At 41.1% G+C, this 26977-nt stretch overlaps 1 protein-coding gene across 1 annotated transcript; it reads right to left on the bottom strand.

Moving 5' to 3' along the window:
- Positions 1 to 944: 944 nt before the first annotated feature.
- SLC18A1 (solute carrier family 18 member A1) lies at positions 945 to 26037 on the bottom strand. Its single transcript, XM_040620670.1, has 16 exons — positions 25833 to 26037; positions 23803 to 24024; positions 22773 to 23133; positions 22092 to 22150; positions 19219 to 19302; positions 18214 to 18306; positions 15892 to 15981; positions 15604 to 15647; positions 13537 to 13597; positions 13361 to 13456; positions 5614 to 5692; positions 4624 to 4675; positions 3080 to 3143; positions 2698 to 2817; positions 2347 to 2480; positions 945 to 1486 (listed from the first exon to the last, which is right to left on the bottom strand). The coding sequence occupies exons 2-16, from the start codon at positions 23924 to 23926 to the stop codon at positions 1373 to 1375; spliced, it is 1575 nt and encodes a 524-aa protein (XP_040476604.1). The 5' UTR covers positions 23927 to 24024; positions 25833 to 26037; the 3' UTR covers positions 945 to 1372.
- Between the last annotated feature and the right edge of the window lie 940 nt (positions 26038 to 26977).

The following is a 26977-nucleotide window of genomic DNA, read 5'->3' as shown; positions in this document are numbered from 1 at the left end:
TCAGGTAAGCCTAGTTAATACTAACACTCTAAAAACATAATCATAAATCAGATATCCATTGTCCAAGTGATAAGGATTCATTGAGGTTCAGCTTGAAAGGGTTCTGGTGATTTGAGGCTTGCGCTGAGCCCACCAAACTCCCGCGTAAGAGTACGATGATCAGACCCAGATATCATTTCAGAGTAAAGTTTGAACATCTCAATCTGATATCCAGGTATCCCCACAGCCTATACTTGTGGGTCTTTCCATTCCTAGCTCTGCCTCCACCTCCACCATTATTCCCACCCAGACTATGAGTATCCCTGCCTCTTTGTGCTTGAACAGACAGCATATATTAACAGAGTGTATTGACCAATTTTATACTGTGTATATCTTGTTTGCTCAAATAGATGGGAAGCTACTTATAAGTGGGTGCCATATCTCTCATCTCTTTGAAACCCCACATTTAATAAATGTTTCAAAAAGTAACAAAATGTCAAAATATTTATAGTATCTATGTATTTGCCTATACATTCTCTTTTGCTATAAAAGAGCATTTAGTCTACCATGTCTGAATTAGGTAGTAACTTATTCATTAACAAGTGAGAACAATTCCTCATTATAATCCTTAGAGTAGGAAATCCACTGTGGGAAGGGATTTCAGGGCAGTTGCTTTTCACTTCCTCCAATAAAATCTTGGAGTTAATAATTTTTTTTTCTGTCCTCCTGCTTTTAATTCTGAGTCAAAGAGGTTTAGGAAAGGTGTAACCCCAGCCCTCCATTTGCTGAGGGCAGAATCACTTCAGCAGCTATAGGTTTAGCCACAGAAAAACCACTCAGCTTCTAAAAACCAGGCAAACGATTTCCCAAATTGGCAATCTGGCAGCAGTATAACATTGAGGACACTTTCTCAACTCCGCTGAGAAAACTCAGGAAAGACCACATGGAAGAACAGAGGACAACAGTTTTATGGTCTGTTGGGAATGAGCCAAAGAAAATCAGATAACAGTTGAAATGAGGTTTGTCAATCATCCCACTGATTTCAGGGGCACACTGTGCTCACTGCTGTTCCCGTGGAATAAGTGACTCTTGCAGAACCCACCAGCTCAAGTTTAATCAGCCTCACAACAGCGTAGGAGAAAGCATCACTATGCCCTCCCATGAAAGATGGGCACCTGAGGCAAGAAAGCTTAGAGGAAGAGCTATGGGTTACACCGGTAAGGAATGGCACTTGTGGAGGGGAGGACAGGAGATACAAAGGGAAAAGGGACGTGAAGCTTATTGAGCTGCCCGTGGTGATCTGGTGATCAGGGAAAGAGGTGGTCACTTTGGTCACTAAAGTCCAAGGCTGATGGATCCACATGTGACAAGGTTCAGAGACCACCTCTTCCTACTACTCTTCACTGCCGGGCTCCTCATCGCTGTCCTCCCCCAGAGGAAATTCCCTTGTGGGTTTCTGAGTTGCACACATTCGAGTCTCCATGGCGCAGTCCTGGCTCAGAATTGCCTGAAGCGAGACACAGGAAGAGAAATTACTGCATATTTTTTTACCATTCTCCCTGTTCCCTTCCCTCACTAGCTCATCCAAGTCTAGTATTGCTCAGAAAAGATTCAAGAAACAAGCATAGGATTCTTTTCCTGCTTCATTTACAGGCACAGGCCTCCCAAGGCACCTAGGTGTAACAACCCCGGTCAAGACAAATATCTGGTATGTTTTTGATTGAATTCTAACAGTGGTAGTATAAGCTACAGGTGGGAGCCAGCTGAAACTGGTACTTTCCCTATGAGACCTCCCTGTCTTCTTTCCATCCCTATGATCAGCCCCTACATCCATCATTAAGCCACCTAGACCCTTAGGGTCCTCATGTTGCAATAAAAGTAAAGTATGTTATTAACTAAAATCACAATTATGGTTCTCTTCCCTAGGCTTTTGTACTTTAAATGATGACCTGGTAAGGATAATGGCAGACATGAATGAATGAATGAATGAATGAATGAATGAATGAATCAGTGGAATTTTGCCCACCTTGGGGAGATAATTTGTTGACTCACATGTTGCCGGTAACTAAAGTATAGGATGCCTTTGATGGCCCCTGCCCCCAACTCTTTATAAGCTTCTCATTTTTATTCTTTACTTAGGGCTCTTCTTAACCATCTAGTATAAGAGGAGAAGTGGTTAGTAAAGAAGGGAAAATAAGAAGAACAAAGGAAAAATAAAGGTGAAAATGGGATCAGAAAATATGGTGAAGCAAAAAAGACTTCCAAAGAGGGAGGAAATAGCATACGATGAAAAGCAATGAGAGAGAGATGAAAAACAAAAACAAACAGAAGATTATTGTTCTTTTAGCAACAGTCAGAGCCTCTTACAAGATTTTCCTCCTTGGCTGGGGGGCTTCTCAGGTAGTAGCAGAGAGGAGCATAGATGATGTTGATGACCCCAATGATGACCATAAGCCAGGGGAAGCCAATGGCATGCACAATGGCGCCCCCAGTGGATGGACCTGTGAGGAGTAAACCAAATTTGCAAGTGTTTATTGACCCTTAATCACACAGAAAATACTGTGCAAGGGGCAATGGGTGGCCCAGAGGATGTCCCAAAGTCAAATATCTCCAGAACCCAAGGAGAATCAACCTCCTGGCTTTACTCCCAGCTGGTAAACAGATAAGAGAAAATGGGACACCAAGTCCTGGGTGCTCCCCTCTCCCCTGCCATCATACCTATAGCAAAGCCCATACAAAAAGCCACATCAGCTATGGCATAGACACTCCCATACACTGAGGTGTGACGCAGGTCCACCAAGTGTCCCATGATGGGCATCATAGAGGAATCAACCATGCCTGTGGCCAAAGGAAACAGGACACTGTCAGCTCTACCCACAGTCCCTTCCCTTTTTTGTGGTACCCTTCCTTCTTCTCCTTCCTTTGTCTCTTTTTGTCTGCTATCCTCCCAAGCAGCACTAACACCTATTCCTGGTAGGAGCTAGGAGTGCACACCATTGCCAGCCACCCTCCTGCTCATTCTGCCTTTCCATACACCTCCTCTGATCTGACCCAAAACCAAAATTCAGGGGCTTTTTGTCTCCTTTAAAAGTATTCTTACCTATGGAAAAGCCAAGACCTGCATTGGGGCCAATAAGACCAAAGATATTGTGAGCCAGAGGAACCTGCCGCAGGGAAGGAGGAAGAGTTTATCAGGAGTCCCATTAGTCACCGCAAAAGCGAAGGATTTTCACATGATATGCATTTATTAACCACATGCTAACCACATGTGTTATCTATCTGGATTATCACTTCCCCTTATGAAGAAGAATCTTTACCTTTATTTTAAGGATATGAAAGCTAGATTGGTGCCATTTGGGTTAAATGCCTTGTCCAAAGTTAAAAAGCTAGTAAGTGGCAAGATTAAGTCTAAATCTCATATTTGATTCCATTATACATAATAATGGGCCTCCTCTATTGCATGACTTCTTCCTCCACTTCCTTTAACCCCCCTCCCAGACACACACTTCTGTCCTCACTCTTCACTGAATGGAGTTTCCTCTCTTCTCTATAGCGACACTCAAAGATTTTAATTAAATCCTACTTTGGTAGCTACTTGGGCAAGAAGACAAAGACAGCAACAACTAATTACCCATAGTCTAGAGGGACAGGTGGCATGTTTTGAGGTGCTGCATCAGCAAGCTTGTGAAACTCATTCTTTTGCCTTCCCAGTCATCCACTGAAAGACTTCCTTTCCTCTTTCACTGCTTCCTTAGGTCCCTCATTGACCACCTGTTACCTAAACCTGCCACCCCAGTACATTTAACCCTCAGAGGTCTAACATACCATCTAGATGTTAGTGGCTAATAACAATGTTAGGGATTATTCCTAAGAGATAATTATAGTTTAAGGTTTAATTATAGGTTAAGATTTACTGTAGGCCCACTGTGGGCTGTAGTTTATATGGACAGTCCTATGAGAGGCTATCAGAAAGAGGCTAAACAAAAAGAGGTGACATATCTAGCTCAAAATTGCACAAGCAGCAAGCAGCAAAGCTGGGAATGAAGTGGAACTCATGCTCCTGATCAAGACCTCCAGCCTTTCTTGAACACTGTACTCAGTCCTTTCGGCTCTAGTCTCATCTCCTTCAAGCCTAGGAGGCAAGTGTGCTTATGATCCCCATTATGGGGAGGAGAAAATGAAGGCTTGGAGAGTTTGAACGGGGCTCTTGAAAATAGAAAAGCTCTTCATTTTTTTCTTTTTCTACCAAACATTATGGCACCAGAGACTGCAACTCATATGATGGTTCCCCTGTTGGCTTATGAGGTCCTGTTAGGGTGGGACAAGTAAATTAAGTCATAAAATGAACCACTTCAATAGCCCCAGAAATAGATACCAACATGAATTGTTTCATGTGCCCATACATAGGGCCTCAGACCTCTGGCTACAGCTGCTTCATTGCCCTTCTTCCCTCCTTCCCCACCTCCTTTAATGGGATGCCTGGTGGCATCTCTCCCAGAGCTAAATTCTTACCCATGCAGAAACAGTCTTTCCAACAGTCATTGCCAAGTCAATCCTCTGATCATTTTAGAAGAAAACGGTCTTTAAATGTCTGGGGTTCTCTCTTTCTCTCTCTCCCTCTCTCCTAGACCTTATTGTACTTACACAAAGCAAGCTGGTGCCTACTACAATCATCCCAATCAGGGAGCACAGCCACCTGGAAGAAAAGAGCCATCAGCAAACTGTGCTAAAGGGAGAAATCCTTTTCACCTGCCACCCTATCTCCACTACACCAGCCAGTCCTACACCCCTAATTCCAGGAACCCCTTAGGATGTAAGAAGATGAAGACATCTCTACATGATCAGTTTGTAACAAGGTGAGTCCTTTCCCTGCCCTCCTCCTTGCCTGGCTCTATATCTCTTTCCATAGTAGAAGCAGAGGAGGTGCAATGGGACATATTCTTTCTTCCTCTAGCAGAGGAATTAGCTTACTCAGAAGGTACTTGCCCCTTGGGAGTAACCCTCAAACTTAATTCATGCTGTTTCCCAATTCATACTACCTCTTTCCTATTCATATTTTATCTGGTCTTCAAGGTACATCTCAAAACCCACAAAAAATACCAAACTTCTTTCCTTTTCTGATTTCCTACAGCAGGGGTTTTTAAGCTTATTTTAAAAATCTGTATGCTGAGCTTCAAAGATAAAATTAAAGCTGTTCTCACTGTAGTGGAATAAGATTCAGACTCATACTTTTTAGCCCTCAAACCCTTTCCACTTGGTGGTCTCTGAGGTACCTCTTTAGAACTCTCTGGGGCTCCAGGGAACACAGTTTCACAACCGCTACCCCCAAAGTACTGAACTTTTTCATAGCTGTTCTCTGTGGGGTTATTTTAGCTTGTCAACTAGACAACAAACATCTGGAAAGTAAAGGTTATCTCTCATATATTCACAACCAACTCAGGGCCATCCTTTATCCATATACCCCTCACCACCTACCCACTCATATCCTCCCTGTAGGCAGCTTTTATGCATGTATACTTGTCCTACACTTTCAACCTCAGAGAAGCTGTTCATTATCCTAGGTGCAGGGACAACTTCAAAAGGCTCTCCCATCTTAAATTCCTGTTACTCTCCACAGATTCCCAGGCTACATACCGACCCATCTTGTTGGCCAAAACACCAAAGAGGTTGGTGCCAATGAGGTAGGACACACTGGCAGGCAAGAAAGCAAGACCTGAAGAAAGACACAGTTCTAAGATGAGGACATGCCCAGTTTACTATAAAATACTTTATTTACTGAAAGACAGTGAAGTCTCTCTGTTACCTTCAAGGATTCCAAACCACTTTGTTTTGTGTGTTGGGGATCCTTGTGCAAACCCAGAAGAGTTGACGTGAGGCTCTACATTTCCATTTTCCTCAGGAGCAGGGCTTTGTTTAGCTTTAATACAATGTACTCCCAGCTCTCCACTTAGATTTCCTAAAGAATGGCCCTAATGAGCCGTTCTCATGTATAAAATCCTTCTAATTATCAGCATAAAAACATCATCAGCCTTAGGGAAAGAAATAATATTTCCTGGGAAGTGTAAATCCTGCCTTGCTATTCACCTTTCTTTCCATTGCTCTGGTAGTGATCCTGGACACGTCACTAAACCTTTCTGAGCTTTAACATCCACATCTGGCAAAAACAAAGCTCTGATTCTGTCATACCAATTTACACTGAGGAGCAAACTGGCAGATTTACAAGTATTCTGTCAACTGAAGCAGTGGTCACACTGTGTTCTCTGACAGTAGAGTCAAGTGCTCTAGAGCATGGGCTTTGAAGCCACAGTTCTGGGTTGAAACTGTGCCTTGGCTACTCTTTAACTCTGTGACTTTGGGCACCTTACCTTCCCTGAGTCTCATTCATCATTCATTCATTCATTCATTCATTCATTCATTCATTCCTTTTAATGAGCTTTTACTATGTGTCAGGTGTTCTAAGATTAGATTAGACAAAATATTAGCTTTTAGGGAGTTTATATTCCAAGGGAGGGAACCAGACAATAAACAAGTGAACAAATGAAAGAAAAAGGTAATTTTGAAAAATAATAAGTTGTGTGAAAAACATTTAATGTTGTGGCATGGAACTATGACCAGGAATGGAGCTAACTTCAATTTGGGGCTGGTAAGGATTTTTTGAGGAGACATGACATTTATTTATTTGGGGGGGTAGAATAACCATTTATTATTTCCTATTATTCTTTGGATCAGAGAGATGATTCTTCTGGGCTGAGCCAGCCAGATAGTTGCGGATAGCTTCATGCTTGACGTTGGCCAGGGGTATGGAGATGTTGCCACACATCGCTCCTCAGCCAGCGGGCTGGCCCACTCAGTCACAGGGCCCCCAAGAGAAGCAAGGACTGGCAAATCCTGCCTCATGAGCCCATTTCAAGCCTCTGCTTCTGTCACATTTGTTAAAGTCACATTGGACAGAGCAAGTCACATGGCTGGGCCTGGACTCAAGGGGAGGAGAGACTCTACCACTTAATAGAAAAAATATTGTCAGTTCTACAATCTAACCACATCTAACTTCTAGTTCATATAAACAGTCTGGAGAGGAACAAGTTAAATTATATCATAAGGAAATAATTAGTCAAATCTAAAATGTGAAACATTCTATAGACAACCTGCCAGTGTTTTCAAAAAGTTAGTGCTACCGGGGGAAAAAAAAAGATGTGATGCGTGGCAAGGCAAAGTAGACTATTCTAGATTTTTTTTTCAAGATTCTATCCATTTGAGAGAGAGAGAAAGCACAAGCAGGAAGGAAGGGCAGAGGGAGAGGGAGAAGCAGGCTCCCCACCGAGTGGGATGCTGGGATCATGACCTGAGCCAAAGGCAGACACCCACCCAACTGAGCCACCCAGGCGCCCCAAGACTATTCAAGATCTTAAAAGACTAAAGGACATAAAAACCAAATTCAAGTATGAATCTTATTGGATCATTATCCAGGAAAATAAAAAACAGTCATAAAAAATTCTCTGGATAATTGGGGGAAATTGAATATGAATTAAATACACAGAATATTTTAAATTTTCTCAAATGTGATAATGGTATTAAGGTTACATAAGAGAACATTCGTATTCTCAAGAGATGCAATGTGATGTATTTAAGGGGTGCCTGGTGGGCGCAGCCAGTGGAACGTCCAACTCTTGGTTTCAACTCCAGTTGTGATCTCAGGGTCATGAGATCGAGCCCCTTGTCTGGCTCCAAGTTCCTCAGCACAGAGTCTGCTTAGTATCCTCGCTCCCTCTGCCCCTCTCCCCCCCACTCAAGTAAATAAATCTTTTTTTAAAAAGTGATGTATTTAGGACTGAGATGTCATAATGTCTGTTACAGATTTCAAGTGGATCATCAAATCAATACATCTATAGAGAAAAAAAATACATCTATAGAGAGATGACATTTAAACTAAGATCTGAATAACCAAAACAGAGCATTCCAAGCAGAAACAAACAAATAAATAAAAACATCTAATGCAAATACAAAGATGTTAAAGAAGAAACTAGTTGTCTGTTACAGGAATAGAAAGGAGGTGTGTGTGGCTAAAGCACAACAAGACAAGTGAAGAGTCATAGAAAACGTAGGCCTAGAATTTGGAATTTATTGCAAGTGGAATGGGAAACCTTGGAGGGGAATGACATATTATAATTTACATTTTTTTCAAGTCCTCTGGTTGTGGTTAGAAGAATGGGTTCACAGGACAAGAGTAAAAGCCAGAAGACTATCTGCAGAACCAGGAAGAAAGAGATGATGCACCGTCTTAGCTGTCGTGATGGAAAGAAGGGAATAAAACAAGAGGTATTATTATGGCGGTAGAGTCTGTGGAATTTTTGGTTGGATTGGGTGGGAGTGAGAGAAAGAGAGAAATCAAGGATCACTCATTTTGTCTTAATTACTGGAGATGGAGGAAGAGCTTGAGGGAAACATTAAAGGTTTGAAATGCATATTAGATATCCAACTGGAGATGTCAGGCAGTGGGTGTACAAGTCTAGACTTCCAAGGACAGATCATAAGCACAGATATAAATGTTTGACTCACTGATTTATACATGCTTCTTAAAAGCCATAGGAAGGGCTGGGATCACCTCTGAAACATCAGATAGAGAAAAACAGAAATCCAAGGTCTGAGCCTTCAAGGACTCCTACCTTTAAAAGTTAGCAAGGAAGAGGAGATAACAAAGGTGATAAGAAATAGCCAATGAAATAGTTGATAGGGGATGGAATGAAGGAGGAGGAGAAGGAGGAGGAAAAGAAGAAAAGAAGAAGAACAACAACAACAATAATAACAGCAATAACAACAACAACAAGAGGAAGACGTGGTGGAGGAAGAAGGGGAGGAGAAGGAGGGAGAGGAGGAGAAGGAGAAGAAGTAATGGTGGTGGTGGTGGTGGTGGTGGTAGTAGTAGTTTGGCCTCTGAAGGAGTTGGAATGTTTCAACCATAAAAAGAAGGCAGTGAATGTTGGTACAAGTGCAGGAAAAGGAGTATACTTAGTGATGGGAACATGTGAGTTCCCATCTCATTGCTTCTAACTTCTCAATGACTAGGAGTTGAGAATGATGAAGGTAAAGGGATGAGAGTGTGGAAGAGGTTTGAATAGATAAGTATAAAATAGTAATTTCAGAAAGTGGGAAAGAGAACATAACTGGGGACTTAGAGAAAGATAGTTGGGCAATGTGAAAACCTACTTTAGATTTGTAGCCGTAAATGTAAGGTGAGACCAATAGCCTCTCTCTGTGTTTTCCCACAGGCCCAGTGTGCTGCTCATGCATAGGCAAGGAGTAGGCAACCAGCTTGGCTTAACCAGAATCAATGCTGTGCTGGCTGACAACCCCAGAGGGAGAGCAGGGCAAAGGAATTAACTTTCAAAAGAGCCTCTGAGAAACAAACTGAGGGCTTCAGAGGGGGGGGGGGAATGGGATAGACTGGTGATGGGTAGTAAGGAGGGCATGTATTGCATGGGGCACTGGGTGTTATACGCAACTAATGAATCATCGAACTTTACGTCAGAAACCAGGGATGTACTGTATGGTGACTAACATAATATAATAAAAAAATTATTAAAAAAAACAGAAACAAAAGAGTAACATCATGATGGAATTCAAGCTGAGTAAATAAAAATTGAGGACATGAGAAGTGATGGAAATAGAAAATGAATTGAGGCCAACGGACTGGAGACCTCCGAGTAGCCAAAATTTGTTGATATGGGGATATTAAAATACCTGAACAGGGATATGTGAGTTGATAATTGGACTGCTTAGAATTAAATTTCAGAGATGATAGAATTAATGCCAAGGTCAAAATTATATGAAGGTTTGATTGGTTAAGGTGGAAAGGAGAAAAAGATCATTGCAAAAGATTATTTCAAGAAGGTAGGTTAAATAATAGGCCACGATGTTGGTAATGTTATCCACCTGGATATTGAAGCCACCAAAAGTGGTAACAGGAATAAAGGAGAAAAGAATATGAACCAGGTGTCAACAATTTAATGAATGAGAAGGGGTAACTAAGACCTCAATAGGTGATTGCAATGAAGAGAGGTAGAGAGGGGGTATAATGTAATGACATGATCTTCAAGGGAGTTGGGATCTTTGAAGGAGAATTAAGAAGAAATGATTCTGGGGTGCCTGGGTGGCTCAGTTGATTAAATATCTGCCTTCAGCTTAGGTCATGATCCCAGCATCCTTGGATTGAGCCCAGAGTCAGTGTCCCTGGTCAGCAGGGAGTCTGCTTCTTCCTCTCCCGTTGCCCCTTTCCCTGCTCATGCTCGCTTTGTCTCTCTCCCAAATAAATAAATAATATCTTTAAAAAGAATAACAAGAAGAAATGACTCAGAAGCAGCAAAGGTGAGCAAAGCCAAGAGGAACGTGGATTTCCATTAAGACAGCAGGGAAACAGTGTTCTCAGGAAACGTTCAGCTCTCAGGGCAAGAAGATGATGGAAGTGTTTAAAAAAGAGGCTGAGGACATGGGGACAATTGTCAATGACAGGAGGTTCTACAAGGCCCAGGACTTTTTGGAGGGGAAATTGGAAATTGGGTCGGATTAAGAAACTTCTGAAATATGGGGATAATAATAATTCCTACCAGATGGGCTGGTTGTGAGCCTTAAATGAGATGATGTATGTCACCCATTTTGCACAGTGTCTGGCACAGAATAAGTGCCCTCTGAGCATCAGCCTTAACCGTTACTGTCGTAACTGGCAAGTAACAATGTCTGGACTTGAACCCAGGCCTTCTCCTTCCAACTTCGTATGTTTCCAATACCCACACAAGCAGCATGACAACACAGATGGCTCTGGCATAAGGGACTGCACAGAATCAGCAGTGAGAGTTTCTTCAGGTCTCACCAGCTTCTCTACGCCTTTCTGTACCTACAGGAGAAAGCACTGCCTAATGGAAACTGTCATGATGATTACAATTAAACCCAAAGTCAACAATTCACCAGTTACTAGTTGATAGCTTGTTTGATTTTAATATTCTCTTTGATGGGGTGGAAATGAAGCGTATCTTAGTGTATTTGTCTATTTGTACAGGGCTGCAATATGTTTCAAACTGTACCCACTTGTTATGTTTAATTATTTTTAAAAGTTTAGAACTATAACTACTCCATTGTTTACCTGAGATCTGGAGATAGGCACCTCTAGGAAGCTCACTATCTTCTTAGATACATCTCCTTACTATTGTTTTAAATAATGTGGAATTTCCTAAATGAGATTTTCTCAACCAATGTGACTTGTTCTTTACGACCTGGGTATAGCTTGCAGCTCAGTAGCATTTTGTGCAAAATAGGTATTCCAAACTGTATGTCTACAGACAAGGATATATTTTTCACAGCATATCTTCCAAGGAGCAGGGAATTACACATAGCTGTGACTGTCAAAATAATGTGAACAAAAACAATGATGAAAATAGTAATTTTTATTTACATAGTATATCTGTCCTGTATTCCGTCCACTGTGCTAATCCCTTTATTTATTTATTTTTAAAGATTTTATGTATTTATTTGAGAGAGAGGGAGAGAGAGGTGGGGGGGAGGAGAAGAAGGAGAGGGACAAACAGACTCCATGCTGAGCACGGAGCCCGACGCAGGGCTTGATGTCGAGACCCTGACATTATGGCCTGAGCCCAAATCAAGAGTTGGATGTTCAACCGACTGAGCCACCCAGGTGCCCCTGTGTTAATTCCCTTAGAATACATAGATGTATTTAATCCTGAAAAAAAACCCTGAAAGCATCTCCATGTCTTCAAATGAAAAAAAAAAAGGTGGTGTTTGAAGAGGTTAAATAACTCATCCAAGGTCACAACCAGTAAGTAAGTGGTCAGGATTCAAACCCAGGTGGGCCTGTTTCCTCCCCTCAGGGAGAGTACAGGCATAAAATGGGTCACGTAGAGGTACTCAGTCACAGACTACAAATCACTCTCAAAAGTGCGGTCTCTTCTCCAAACAGCTTTCACAGGTTGTCTGCATTTAGTACAATATTTTTCAGTAGGGTCCCTGATACCATATCAGCATCACCAGGAAACTTAAGAAAATGCAAATTTGATTCTATTGAATTTCTGGGTGGGGCCCAGCACTCTGAGTTTTAACAAGCTCTCCAGATCATGTGAGAGCCTTTGAAGCTAGACTTAGAGATGCAGATAGCATGGAGGAAAGTTGTAAAGGACGGTGGGAGGACTGCATAGAATAAGCCCAGGAGTTTCTCTGGGTTTCACTAGCCTCTTGATGCCTCTCTGTACCTAAAGGAAACAGTGCTGCCTAATAGAAATTGTCATGACAATTTTAATTAAACCCAAAGTCAACAATTCACCAGTTATTGAATGCTGGTTTCCTTTTAATATTCTCTCCTGTGTGATGAAGAAGAGCTTGGGAGGAGCTGTTCTGAGCTGTGTTTGCCCACCTGCACCAAGAGCCTGAGCTGTCATAGCCTTGGGGCAGAGGATGCTTTTCTGCATTAAGCACCAACTAACTCAATTAATTGTCATGGTCAGAGGCATTTGCATCCCAGAAAAATTCAATTTGAGGCTAGGAGTACAGCTTGGAGCCTTGCTTAGAACTGTCCCCTAAAAAATTAAATTTAGTGCTTTTCTTTGCATGCTGAGCTGTATCAGGTCCTTATCAACTTCCCCTCTGGCCCCATCAGCCTCTCCTCCCTACAGCTACTGAATGGCAGGTAGCCTTCTCTGTTCCCTTTCCTCAGGCTTCCTGGGAAGGGGCAGAGCCTCCTCTCTCAACCCAGATGAGTCACAAGGACATCTCTCCATGAAACAGAGGAGGCTGGAGGCCTCCATAAGCACCTTGTTAGAGGTAAAAGGATAGCAAAAGGGTAATCTGGAGGAAAGGGAGTTGAAGACGGAAAAGTGTGGTTGGTAATGGTGGTGCATATTAATATTCTACAGGTGTAAAGCATTTCCACATATTATGACATTTATTTCTCAAATTACTGTTTGAACTAGACAGTATTCCAATGCCCATTTCAGAGATGAGAAAGTTGGTGTTCAGAAAATTGATGTGGTTTGCACAAGTTTACTTAGTCAATCAATGGAGCTGAAATGAAAACCTCGATCTTTCGACTAAAAGTCATTCATCACTGTACTACATAGCTAGGTATGTTGTCACTCCATAGCCCCTCTAAAACCCTCCCACCCTGCCGTTCTTGCCGTTCTTGGTCTGCTTCTTGGAAGTGCTGCCTGCCCACCCAGGTTCGATTTACAGGTGTGGACAGAGACGCTAATTCTACAAAGGAAGCCCATTGTGCCTCTGTGACCCTGAAGACCTGGGCCTCATAGTGCATCTCAATTACCCGAGATAGGGCCCATGACGCACACCTCTGCCCAAGCCCAAGTTGGGGAACATGGTCACTTACCTAACTGCCACTCAGGTGAGCACATGGTCTGCATCATCCAGATGGGCAATGTGGGCTCCAGCATGGCCACTCCCATGTTAGCAAAGCAGAGGGAGCCTGGAGAGACAGTTCTGTCAGCCACCAGGCCTACCCAGAAGCCCAGACTCTCCCAGCCCAAAGAGGCATTTTCAGCTTACCTGCAGCTACCAGGATATAAGGGTCTCTGAGAAGTGTAAGGAGAGGAGTCCCCCTGGCACTCTGAGAACATGGACAACAAAAAAACTTCCATTTGTACAGTGTACATCTCTCCTATTGTCATAGAATCTGAGAATATGCAGACAGGACCTTAGAGATCATGTATGTCAGCTCCTTTACTGAAGAGACCAGACACCCAGTCAAAGGAGATAAAGTGACTTTCCCAATGTCACAGCGTCACCTGGCAGTGCACCTCCTGTGTGCAAGGCAAACACCGGGAGTCACAAAGAGTAGGACAACACATTCCAGACATGATTCCTGCTTTCAAATGATCACCAACCAGATGAGAGTGCATTGTCAGCAAGGCCAGCAATGGACGATGGGCATCTGGACTCCTGGTCTGGGGCCTCACCACTCGATCTTGCAGGCACTAATGTTTGCCCTGAGAGAACCACAGGTAGAGTGCTGATTCCCAAAGGTGAGCACAGAAGGCTCCTCAAGCATTCTGAAGGCTTCATTCTGACCATTTTGAGCCATATTGGCAAGTCTAGTTGAAGGTGTTTGAAGATCTAGATTAAAATGCAAGCCTACATGTTCAGTTCTATTTCCCCCTTCCCTCAGAAAATCTTTATTACGATTAAACTCAATCACTCCACCTTCCTCCCATGCATTCCAGCAGGTTATTTTTGCCTCAACCATGTTCATGGTTGGTTATTTTTACATAAACTACCTTCCTTCTCTCTATAGCTCCAACTCCTACCCATTCTTCAAAGTCAGTCTTAAATGGCTCCTTCTTTTCCACTGTATTCCCTGACTCAGTAGCTGAAACTTCTCCCTCTAACAAACTTCCTGAGCACTGTGCCCTAATATGTGGTGCTAACTACATTCTATCTGATAATAGATTTAGTAGTTTTAATATAATAAACCTCTCTGCATACTTACAGGAGTGGATTAAAATTCAGAGATACTAAAACTAAATATATAATTCACAATAAAGAGACAGATCGAAATCACAAAATACACATAAAGAAGTCCACTAAGCTCTTTTGCCTAACAATTCCACTTCTAGGAATTTATTCTATAGATTACCTCCAATGTTATAAAAATGCATATAGGTAAGGTTATTAATTGTAGCACTATTTATAACTGCAAAATACTGGAAATTACCTAAATGTTCAAACATAGGGGATTGAATAAAATATGGTACACACACAGTGGTGTTTTATACAGGCAGAAAAATAATAATTGAATTTTTTGAATATGTAGAACATTACCATCTAAGTCAAAACTATTCAGAAAGATACTAAAGGAAAATAATTTCTCCTCTTACTTTTGGTACCAAATGTGGGGGCTTTCCCACCAAACAATTCTTCCGTTCTCTATGGGCACTGACTGGGTGTCTTATAATGTAATTCAATTCTGACACTGACTACTTGGAGTTAGCACAGACTCCTCAGGTAAAAGGCTCAGTCCCACAAGACTGCTTCCTTTCAGATCCCAATTGCAAATAGTGGGTTCCCAGGTTACCCACACTTCTGTCTGACTTGGCTACAAAATCAGGGTTTTTAGATCAAACTTTCCCATATTTTCTGTACTTCTTTGTGGTTTGATATGGATTTCCCAAAGCCATCTTTGGGTTGGAATCAGACAAATACCAGCTCTGATATTTAACCATGATAGAATGATAATCTGCAAAGATGTTCTCAGGGGAGAGATTATCTAAGCAGCCTCCAAGGTCTTCTCTAGCTCTGAGGTGTTCTAACTATGAACACACAGGTCCCAATGTCATTGTCTCCTGGTTCTGTGTTTATATATATAAATTTTGTAATGTTTCCTTGGTTCTTCATAAGGCCTTTCTTCCATCTTTGTCCAACATCAGATCAGACTCCCCCACCATCCCCAATGCTACCCTAAATATGACACTATCTGTGAATCCAAGTATAGTTCTTACTTTCCTTGACTCCACTCCTCTTCACCTTTCTTCTTATAGTTTAACAGGGATGATCTAGGGGTCTTAGCACATAGCCATTCTGTATATCCCTTGGCAATGGAGCTTAGTGTCTACTTACTTCAGCAGAGACTTTGGAAGGCTGTAGGATACACAGCTGGAGTGCTAAGAAAGAAAGTGAGAGAGAAAGAGACAGTTTATTTTGTTCACTGATTAGTTGGAGGCTCCAATAACAGCCACATTGATATCACCCTATCATGTACAGATCTAACTCCCTGAGTTTCTTCCTTCTTTCTGAAAATGGAGCAGTCCTTGATCTTTCAAGCATGTCAAGACTGACACCACAGCATGTGCATTCCCAACCTGACTTAAGCTATTATCTGGCTGGTGACCTCTTATGATGACTTACCTCCATCCAGTAGTGCCAGGAAGGCCAATATGAGGAAGGGTGAAGACCGCCCAACAAACACATACATTACACTTCCAAAAGGAGCTCCCACTGGAAAGGCAAAGCAGGCACAGATTTCAGAAGTAAGGACCAATTCCTAGTTGGTGTGACTTGTCCATATTTACCCAATGAACCTCCATGTAAGATTCTGGGGATTCAGAAATGAAGAAGACCTGGTTCTCAGGAATTCATTTTCTAGTAGAGAAAATGCATGTGGTGGGGGTGGTGTAGTGGGACACAAATAATTAGAACATGGTAAAGAGTAGAGTTCAGCAGTAAAGGTGCAATCTACAAGGTGCTGTACAAACACCATGCAATGAGTTCAGGTGGCCACAAGGGCTTTGTCAAGTGGCTAATACAGGTGGGGAAGAAGTATAAGTGAAGAGCATTGAGGTGTCATAAAAGAGAGTGTGGTTGCAGTATGGAGGTTCCTCAAAATGTTAAAAATACAGCTATCCTACAACCCAGGAATTGCACTACTAGGTATTTATCCAAGGATACAAACATAGTGATTCGAAGGGACACTTGCACCTCAATGTTGATAGCAGCAATGTCCACAATAGCCAAAATACAGAAAGAGCCCAGATGTCCATTAACAGATGAATGGATAAAGATATATATATGGGTGTGTGTGTATATACACACACAATGGAATATTAGCCATCAAAAAATGAAACCTTGCCGTTTGCAATGACATGGATGGAACTAGAGTGTGTTATGCTAAGTGAAGTAAATCAAGTCAGAGAACGACAAATACCATATTTTACTCATATGTGGAATTTAAGAAACAACAGATGAACATAGGGGAAGGGAAGGAAAAATAAATAAGAGGAAAACAGAGAGGGAGGCAAACCATAAGAGACTCAGCTATAGGGAACAAACTGAAGATTGCTGGAGGGGAGGTGGATAGGTGGATGGGGTAGCTGGGTGATGGGCATTAAGGAGGGCACTTGAAGTAATGAGTACTGGGTGCTGTATGCAACTGATGAATCACGGAATTCTACCTCTGAAACTAATAATACACAATATGTTAATTAAAGTGAATTTAAATAAAATTTTTTAAAGTGTGGTTGGATAACAAATAGAAGAAAATCAGTATTCGGTGTTCAGTCACTAGAATATGAGTATTTGGGAGAGGAAGAGTAAAGGTGGGGAATGTTGAGACCAAGTAGTCAAAGGCCCTGTATATCCAGATAAAGCATCTGCTTGGTTTTGTGGGCAATGGGGAAATATGTTTTTTAGCAGGAGAGAAATATCACCAGCTCTGGGCATAGGAAGCTTCTTCTGGTGGCACCCTGGGGGAAGGAGGAAAGGCACAAAAGATCAGTCAGTAGGCTGGTTCCAACTGAGATGTGATGAGGAACTGACCTTGGGGAAGTGGCTTTAGAGAATATTAATGGGCTTATCCATTTGGGAGTGAGAAGTGAAAAAGGAGACCAGGATGAACCAAAGTTTTAACTTGGGTGTTTGGGAAAATGGATATTAACAAAGAGCAGGGTTTTTGTTGCCTCTTCTCCCATGGTTGTGTGTGTGTGTTGGGGTTGGGGGGGAGATATGGACTAGGAAGAGACCTCTGGTGTTTTCTCCTCAACTAGTTTCTGAGCTCCTAGAGGGAAGGAACCATGTGTGAGGCTTCTTACCTATGTCCCCTGTGTGCTAGCATTCTCCTTGGCATATAGTAAGTGCTCCATAAAATATGTGACTTGTTGGAATAGTCAATCAATCTATATGAGGGATGAACCTCAAAGAAAGTATGTTATGGCTCAGAGTTTGAGGTTTGAGTCCAGAAAATCTGAGTCTATACCCTGGCTCTGGCATTTTCTAACTATGTAAACTTGTATGGCTGTTTAACCTCTTTTAGTCCTCATCTCTATAATGGAGACAGTCATTCTTCCTTCATAGTGGTGTGAGGATTAAAAGAGATTGTGTCTGCAATGTATTTAGCACAAAATCTGACACAGAGCTCCTCTCATTTTGAAAGTACTGGCCCTGTGTGGAAGCAGAGGTAAGGCAGCAGCTGCTAACATGGGGATATTTGCTCACTGGAATAGACTAGGTTTCTTCCATTCCTAGGACCTCATGGGCTATTAAGCTTCTTAACGGGAAAGAGATTTTGCCTTTCCTGAGAAAAATTTCAGAAGGACTCAAAACATGATTGGACAGAAAGGGAAAGAAAATCCTGTCTTTCATGACCTTTAGGAACACTTTCCTTCTGGAACCATCTTCTAAAAGTATGCAGTAGCCTACCCTTTGAACCTAGATTTGGGACCAGGTGCCACTTACCCAGCACTCCCAAAGCCAGACCCCCCAAGGCAATTCCCATGGCACGCCCTCTCTCATAGTCATCAGTGTAGACACTTGCCAACATCCCAAGACCTGAAAGGAGAGTGACATATGGAGTTAGCATATAGGAGCCCTCTGTCTTCCTCTCTCACTGAATCCTTGGTCAGTTAGTTCTTAGTCCTCTATCCCTATTATATCTTCAGGGATCATCTTATGTACAGTTGCAGTTTGAGGGGTTTTGTAAAACTTAGCCCATAGTATTTTACAAATACTGTCCCCACTGGTCGCCCAAACTCCCACATTGCCCACTCCTTATGTTCATAATATTGTTGGAAATGCAAAAGTAAGGGTAATACAGAATACCACTGTCCATTGATACAGCATTTCATTGCATTTTATCATTTCCTAGCATGTTTCCTTGAATGAATGGATATGGAGTAGGCCAAAGGAAAATCTATAAACACAGAACACTATTATATTCAACAGAGGTGCCCAAGGAAGAGGAAAGTACAGAAGATATGTGGAAGACAGCATGGGCTGGGCTCTCCTATCATTTACTCATGTGTAAAATGGCATAAAATAGCTACTTCATAGGATTACATTAAATATTGTATTTGATGATACTTTGCAAAGTGGTAGTGTTACTGGTAGTATTAGCATTACTTTTCTTATAAAATGTTAAGAGGGGGTCAGAGAAAAGACCATAGAGGGGCATTAAATAAAAGCCTGGCTTACTTCATCATTTTACCTTGGGCTTGCTTTGACCTGAGCTGGCTGTACCTAAATATTATCAGAGGAAGCTATGTCAGGCTTGGGGATTTAGAACACTGATAATAACTCTACAATTATCTTGGTTTTTTTGCCCACTAGGATACTTTCCTATCTATTCATATAAATCTTATAGGGTCTGAAGGTAGTAAGAGATGGTAAGAGATGTATATGTGTGGGTATGCGTGTGTGTGTGTGTGTGTGTGTGTGTGTGTGTGTGTAAGATGTCAGCATTACCTGCAACAGATGAGAATGAAGATCCAATGCCTTGAAGGGTTCGGGCCACAAACAGTAGGGTATAGGTGCCAGAAAAAGCAAACACTGTGTGTAGAAAATAGCAAGAATGCTCCAGTTAGCAAATTGTCTTTGTTTCCTCACCACCAGAAAATGTGCCCATGAGATTGTAGATATAAGCCACTATGTATAGGTTTTAATAAAGGATGATCATTGCCCCCTGTTTTTGCAGTTGTCTTTCTAATCTCCCACACCTTAATCAGGATTGCGTTTTAATTGACATGAAGACTGAGAAACCACAGAAACACAAACCAATTCACCACACAGTGGGTTAAGTCTGGATTTTCACATTTCAGGCCCAAAGCTCAATACCCCGTCCACTGGAATCATGGCTGTCCAAAAGTACAATGCCCTTAGACCCTACTTCTCAATCCTTCATATTCAACACCTAGATTTGACCTTTGACATTTTTGGGCCCCATTGGGTCATCTACAGCGAGGGAATAAAAGTTATGTGTAATTGAAGGACCATAGGGATTGGGTAGAAAATAGTATCTTGTGATTCAATTAGATATTTCCTCTTATCTAGTACTGGAAAATATTTTAGCCAAATCAAATCAGTGTGTATGTATTAAGTAATATCAAACATACACTAGAAGATGTGAAATAAAGAGAACACCCAGTTCATGCCCTTTAAGAGGCATCTTAAGGCATCTTCCATCTACTCAAGACTAGCATACACAAAACTGAGTACCAAACAGGAATATGTTATCAAAAACTAAATTACAGGGTGCTGGTGGTAAGCTTGGTAAAACCAGACATGTCTCACCTCCATTTTAAGACAATGCCCTTGAAAGAAAGAATTCCTCCCAAAGTATCTGAATCAGCAGAATTTGAATCCCTTAGCCCTTTCATTACATTTGGTTGTTGGCTGTCTTATAATCTTCTCCCATTACTTCCAGATGTGATTACACTGTTTCCCAAACATGCATGTGCTTGGTCTCTCCTTGCTGGGCTTCCAATGCCTTCTCCTAGGCCTTCTGATTTTCAGTCTGTTCAAGGTTAACTATTCCTACATCCTTTATTACAGTATTTTTTTAAAAGATTTTATTTATTTATTTATTTATTTATTTATTTATTTATTTATTTGACAGAGAGAGAGAGAGAGAGAGAACACAAGCAGGGGGAGCAGCAGGCAGAGGGAGTAGCGGGCTCCTGAGCTGAAGGCAGACACTTAATTGATTGAGCCACCCAGGCACCCCTATACCTATGTCGTTTGAGAATAGTGACCAACTTGTGTCAGTTTGCCAAGGATTTTGCATTCTGGGAGGCCCCTGAATCCCAGACAAAGTAGGATGTTTGGTCACCCTATTTAGGAAAACCAAAACGATTTCCTTCTCTCTTCACCCCCTAATATGGGTTACCAATTCGCTCCTAATTACATTAAGCATGGGCCTCAGCTAGGGGCCCTTAATGGTGGTAAGGGGCATCAGCAACCTCTTTTTAGTATTTAAAAAACCCTAAAGAGATGCCCCATAAGATTCCCTAAAGACCAAACATTTGCTAGAATTAGGCCAACTCAGTATAGCAACACTGGTTATGGCACGGAAATAATAATTATTATTTAATAGCAGAGAATCAAGCAAGGACCATATGCTAAAGAGTTTGTGATACTCTAGCATTATCCTATTTTGCAGGGTGTTTGTTATATCTCCCCAGACATGTATCATAAACTCCTAGGCTGGAACCATGTCATTTTATTCTTTATCTTCCCCCAGTGGCTTTTGCCATCAAGACATAATATATGTGCTCCGTAAAGTTTTTGGAGAAAATTATGAGTCTCATTTGATGAAACAGAATCCTATTAGTTTTTAATTCACTATTTGGCATAGGCTGAGATTTTAGAAGTTCAATAAACATTTCTAACCTGAACTTCCTCATTTTCTTTGATTTAGCTAAAATTTTCACAAGTAAGCTGCAGTTCTCAGAACTTTACACATCAAGCTTCTGTTCTTTGCAACCCTCCAGCCTTGACTGCAACAAACTCCTGTTAAGCATTGGTTGATAAGAGTCAAGCCATATGCTGAAAGGGAAGAAAACTTGAGGAGGAGCTAACAGAGAAAGTGGAAAAGTAACAGAAAGTTGATAAGAAAAACAGGAGGAAGGAGATGTGTTACTGGAAGAAGAGTCAGCAGAGGCATCAGGGAGCCACCAACAGTTCCAGAGGCTGCCTTCCCTTCAGTTAACCTCCCCACCACCATCATTCCTTCTTATTTTAATTCTTGGGGTCAATTTCCAGACATAATTTGTTTATTTACTGTTCTTACTCCATGTCTATTTATTAGAACATTCATCTGATACTGGATAGACTATTTGTCTTTCTCTTTCTTGTTTTTTTAGCAAATTTATTTCTCTAAGCTATTAGCTTTAATGTCCTTGAAGGTAGTAGACTTTTTGGTATTATCTAGTTGCTATTGTTCAGTTTAGATTCTTGGCTGGTGGCCTTTCACCTTTGTGTATCAAAATAATACAACCTCTTCCCAAAGATGGGGTATTTGGACTAACCTCATTCGAGGGACTACTGACACACACACACATATATATCTGCATATCTATTAAAACAACCTTTACAATATTCCTCAGCTGAAGGAAGTAAATTATCTGTTCTTCTATAGCAGAATATACAAACTCCAGATTGATTTGTCAATACTGCTCTAACGCCCGTATCCAAAACTGCAAAGGATTTAAATCACTGTCATAGGCCATTTAGTCAAATGCCTAATTAGCTAACTTGACCCTACTCTCTGCATTGTAGTGCATGTGATAAAAATCTAAGGTAATCAGTGAAAGAAATAAAAGAGGAAGCAAATCACTTACTAACTGTGGAGAGAAACAGGATAACAAACCCAGCAAACATGGGGATGTGATATCCAATCCTAAAAGAGAATTAAAAAGAAAAAAGATACAGTCCCAATAGGAATCCATATACTTGGACTATATTTTTTCATGTAATCGGGAACAGAAATGCAGTTATTTGAGTACATGGAAATGCACGTCTCTGAATGCAAGTGTACAGATAGGATATGACATATTAATGTGTATAAGTAAACAAACAAACATGCAAATTTACCCGTAGACCAAGGCCAAAATCCTCTTTTCCAGAAAGGCTGGCCTACTCAGAGTGTATATCCCTTTGAAACATCAGGATAATCCCAAGCACTGCTAATAAGCCAGTGCTCTAGATTGCAGTAGTCCTGCCTTGGAGCCGTGTTCCAGGGTACCGAAATAACATCAGCAGTATACTTCTGATCACCGGTTCTTTTTTTGGTGCTCAATAGTCATTACATCACTAAGAAAATTTGATATTGATGAAATGTGTTCATCAATATCATGTTATCCTTTGGGTAACCAGGTTTCCAAACAGTTGGTTGCCCTGGAGACTGACAAGCGAGTTTTCCTTCCTTTTCCCTTCTAACTGCCTTTATGATACCTCAGCCTATCATCCTCTTACTCCTGAGCCAGTGAGTACCATGTAGAGCACTGCACCCATTGAGATACCTGTTGGTGAGAGGTCCCACAAATGGGTTGACCAGAAGTTGCAACAAAGCCTTTGAAGCAAACAGAACCCCAACCCGTAAGTTCTCTTCCTCCAGAAACTCTGTGCCTTGCAAGCAGTTGTTTCGTTGTGCTGGGATGGCTCCAGTGACTGGAGGGGGGATGGTGCCAGTATTGTCATCTGTCCACGCTGTGCCACTGAGTGCACTTTCTTCGAGAGCCATGGTGTTGTTATCAAAGGAGAAGATGGTGGAAAAGGCAGGAGAAGTAAGGACATGCTGAGAAATTGTGGTGGGGCCAAGGTACAGAGGAGCACTGGTTTCTTTGAACTCTGTGGCATATAGGAAGTTGGGTATAATGGGCACTGAAAATCAAGAAGGACAAGTGATGAGAGCTAAGAACACTTTTTAACACTAATTGGTTCAGGGGCATTACTATGAGCTTTATATTCATATTCAAGGAAGGTATCTAAGTGACATGATTTGAAGCCTACTAAAAGACTGTACCTGCCCAAATTATTCTATTAGATTAAGTACCTAAATTCCAACCCACATACAATTGGTCCTCATTACTCCTGAATTCTGTATTAGCCAATCATCTACTTGCTAACATTTAGTAGTAATCACAATATCAATACCCATGGAGTTTTCACAATTTTTCTTGGACATGCATGCTGAGAGTGGGGAAAATTTCAAGTTACCAGATGCTTACTTTCACAGCTGAGGTTGAAGAAGGTAGGCTCTGTCTTATTGTTTCAGCTCTTATATAGAGATGGCAGAGCATGGAAATGGTAGGGGCAGGGAAGGATACTGCAAGAAGCTCCAGCTCTGGGGTCAGTTGGACAGAGCTTGAACCCCACCTTGGCACCTAAGACAAGTCCATTAACACTTCTCAACTTCATTTTCTATTTTGTGTTTTCTAAGCATAAAAAGAAAAATTCTCAAGTCCACTCACTGCTGAATTTTGGCAGGGTGTATGCTACCTGCTGGGGCCCAAAGAAATTAACCCCCAGCATAAAGACACCCAAACATACCCACTACAGTAAGCAGCATGTTGTCCAGAAGCAGAGCAACAAACACCACCACCAGTACCAGCTTCCGTGACTCTCTCCCCTCCTTTAGCAACCGCTGAGGAGTATCCAAAAACACCCTGGGCATGGTGATGGCTGGGCTGGGAGCGTCTTCTCCAGTTTCTTATGAAAGGTCCTGTTACAGCTATAGGTCTTCTGTAGCCTTTATAGAAGAGGGGAGAATTTCTGCCCAGACAAGTGAAACTCACTATTAAAATGAAAAGTGCAAGTAGTTGCAAATACTAGGATGGTATTTGAACCATTTCCTTGCCTGTGTCTCTGCTCACTTCCTATACATCTCAATAATTCCACCTGGTTCTCAGATTGCCTTTTAAGAAATCACTGCTTACTGGCTTTTTACATCTGGAATTCTACCTAACACATTAAGCAGATTCTAGCTCTGTTCACTTAGCTCTGTGTCTCAAATGCCTATCACGCCAATGGTTTATGTCAATATCTGAGGCCTACTTGTATTATTATTTGTTCAATCTTTTCCTCTAAATCCACTCTTTTTAAAAACCAAAATACTATTGTTTTAAAAAAATAAGTGTGCCGTACAAAACAAATTATGGTTCACGTGTATGCACCAATCCAAAATTATAGCCTATGGTCTGTACCACCCCAAAATATGTCATGTGCCATAAGTGCTGCTTGTACTTCCCACAGAGAAACACTGACCTAGACCAACACTGTCAGTTCACAGATGAGAAATATGAGACTCTGGAGGCTAGGAGATCTGTTTCAGACAATTAGTATCAAACTGGAATGAAACTCCAAGTTTTTTAACCTGCAGGATTATAGTCCACCATCTTCCCTTGTTCTGTTGTACTTGAAGGACTTCTATGTTGTTTGAGCTATAAATCCCTGCTCTGTAAGGTGTGTTACTGTGTGTAAATAAAATACTGTCATGATTAGTTCTCTACTTAGGATTTCATGTGATTAGTCAGCATTAAGTCATAGTATTTTGTTAAACTCCAGGGAATAGCAGTTTCAGGGAAGAATTTGTGTGTGTGTGTATGTCTTCTGTTGTGATATCAACAATGCCAATCATACACATTTTAATATTACTGTCATGAAATGCATCAGGCTCTAAAATTTATGTAACCTTTGATTCAGTAACTCTACTTCTAAGAACGTATCTTAAGGAAAAGATCAGAAGTGTGGCCAAAGATTTATGTTTAAAGTTACAAATTGCTGCATTATTTATGTTAGTGAAAAAATCAAATATTTTAATGGTGGAATATAAACAGTTCTTAAAAATCATTTCTCAAATAATTTCAATGACTTAGAAATACCCAATATAGTGTTAAATTAAAAAGGATATTAAACTGTATTTGCAGCTTGACCTCAATTATATAAAAAATTATGTATTTTAAAAGATTAGAAAGAGACACACTTAAGTGTCAGCTATTATAATCACAGATTTACATTATTTTCTTTTTGTTTTTCTGTAATTTGTAAATATTTTTAATTAACTCCTTTCATAATTAACATACTTTACAAGAAGTAAATAATTTTAAATGATTATCACTGGAATTCAATAGTGAATGCTAAATGTTGGGAGTATTCCAAGCCCTGAGCTACTCTGTTCTATTCTAAGACCAGAGCTGGGATAAAAACATCACCCATACCACGGTTCTAAGTGACCAAGAGGTCCCCACTGAACCAAATTCCCAGATAAGTTTTAACCAGAAAATGCATGCAATCATTTAATCTTTTATTTCTCTATGTAAATAAGGTGTGTCTAAATACAAATTTACCTAGGATACATAAGGAAAAAAACAAGGTACTTAAAAAAAAAAAGCAATAGAAAACTAGAAGATGTAAAATGGAATAAGTACTGTAAAGACAGATCAAAAAAACACAACTAAACCAAACCAAACCAAGAATTTGCCAACAAATCAGTAGGAAACTTTACCTTAGAATTAAAATTCTCTGTTGAGAGACAAATTATAAGGAAGGATTAAATGTGTCCAGGGAAAGAAAAACCGTACCTTAGAGCCCGTGTTGTGTGAGGCATCAGTGAGGCATTGGCAGCTGTTAGCAGTTCAGAAGGGACGCTGATCTCTGAGTGGAAGTTCTGCTGGATTTATTGCCACTGTTATCTGAGGAGGTCATGTGTGCACTTTGTCCACGAAGATTTAATTGGAACTTCCAGCAGGTTTCATTCAGAGCTTTAGTTCTCTGCATCAGAGGCAGGAAAGCAGGACTGGAGAGGATAAAGAGAGGGGAAATTATCCTAAGCAAAGATGGACCGGGCTGTGCTGTTTTCCATCTGTGCTTATCTATCATTGAATTCATTAACTCTTGCCTAGGTCTGAATATAAATTGGAAGATAGAATGAAGCCAGAGAATAGTTCCTGTCCCTTGTTACTTAGTGAAAGAGACTCCACGTATCCCAATTGCTTTCCAGAAAGAAACAAATCTTAGAACATCCACCAGACCAAAACAAAAAACAAAAACAAAAAACAAATCTACACACGTTGTTCTCAAATCATAAAAATCCAACCTCTATTTCCTCTGTAAGGCATAGACTGTACTGCCATCTCTGCATCTCAATGCTAGTTCACTGCTTGGCATATAGTGGCCTCCAATAAATACTTCTTGTATGGACGACTGAATTAATGGCTACAGGAGAGAGTGTGGCTCCTTGTGGGGTCTTGGAGTACGACTATAGATCTATGTTTTTCTGACATTAAGAGTCGTCAGTGGGGTAAAGAACATAAACAATTCACAAAAGAACAAGAGAAGCAGCAGAGGTTTCCAACTGTGGTCCCTCCTAATTGTTTTAAATAACTTGGGGACTTTCAATTTAGGGTCAAAAAAGAAGGAAAATGTTTTTTAAAGGAAACCTGGAAAGAGAAATAAGGGGAAGAGGCAGGGACATTAAGGGAGCATATGAGTTTCCTGTTGCTGCTGTAACAAATCACCACAAATTTAATGGCTTAAAGCAACACAAGTTTAGGGGCGCCTGGGTGGCTCAGTCATTAAGCGTCTGCCTTCGGCTCAGGGCGTGATCCCAGGGTCCTGGGATCAAGTCCCACATCGGGCTCCTCTGCTGGGGGCCTGCTTCTTCCTCTTCCACTCCCCCTGCTTGTGTTCCCTCTCTCGCTGGCTGTCTCTCTCTCTGTCAAATAAA

Source organism: Ursus maritimus, unplaced genomic scaffold (assembly GCF_017311325.1).
Source record: "Ursus maritimus isolate PB19 unplaced genomic scaffold, ASM1731132v1 scaffold_35, whole genome shotgun sequence".
NCBI classification, from domain to species: domain Eukaryota; kingdom Metazoa; phylum Chordata; class Mammalia; order Carnivora; family Ursidae; genus Ursus; species Ursus maritimus.
Note: the sequence above shows the minus strand (reverse complement) of the source record. Positions and strands in the feature narration are given on the sequence as shown.

Bases quoted from the DNA above. Each gene is read 5' to 3' on its own strand.
- SLC18A1 (XM_040620670.1), bottom strand. From the start codon at position 23,926: ATGCCCAGGGTGTTTTTGGATACTCCTCAGCGGTTGCTAAAGGAGGGG. The intron at 15,982-18,213 runs GTAAGTGGCACC...TTGCCTTTCCAG, and splicing joins TCTGGCTTTGGGAGTGCTGG to TGGGAGCTCCTTTTGGAAGT. The intron at 5,693-13,360 runs GTAAGTGACCAT...GTCTTTCTTCAG, and splicing joins CTCACCTGAGTGGCAGTTAG to GTCTTGCTTTCTTGCCTGCC.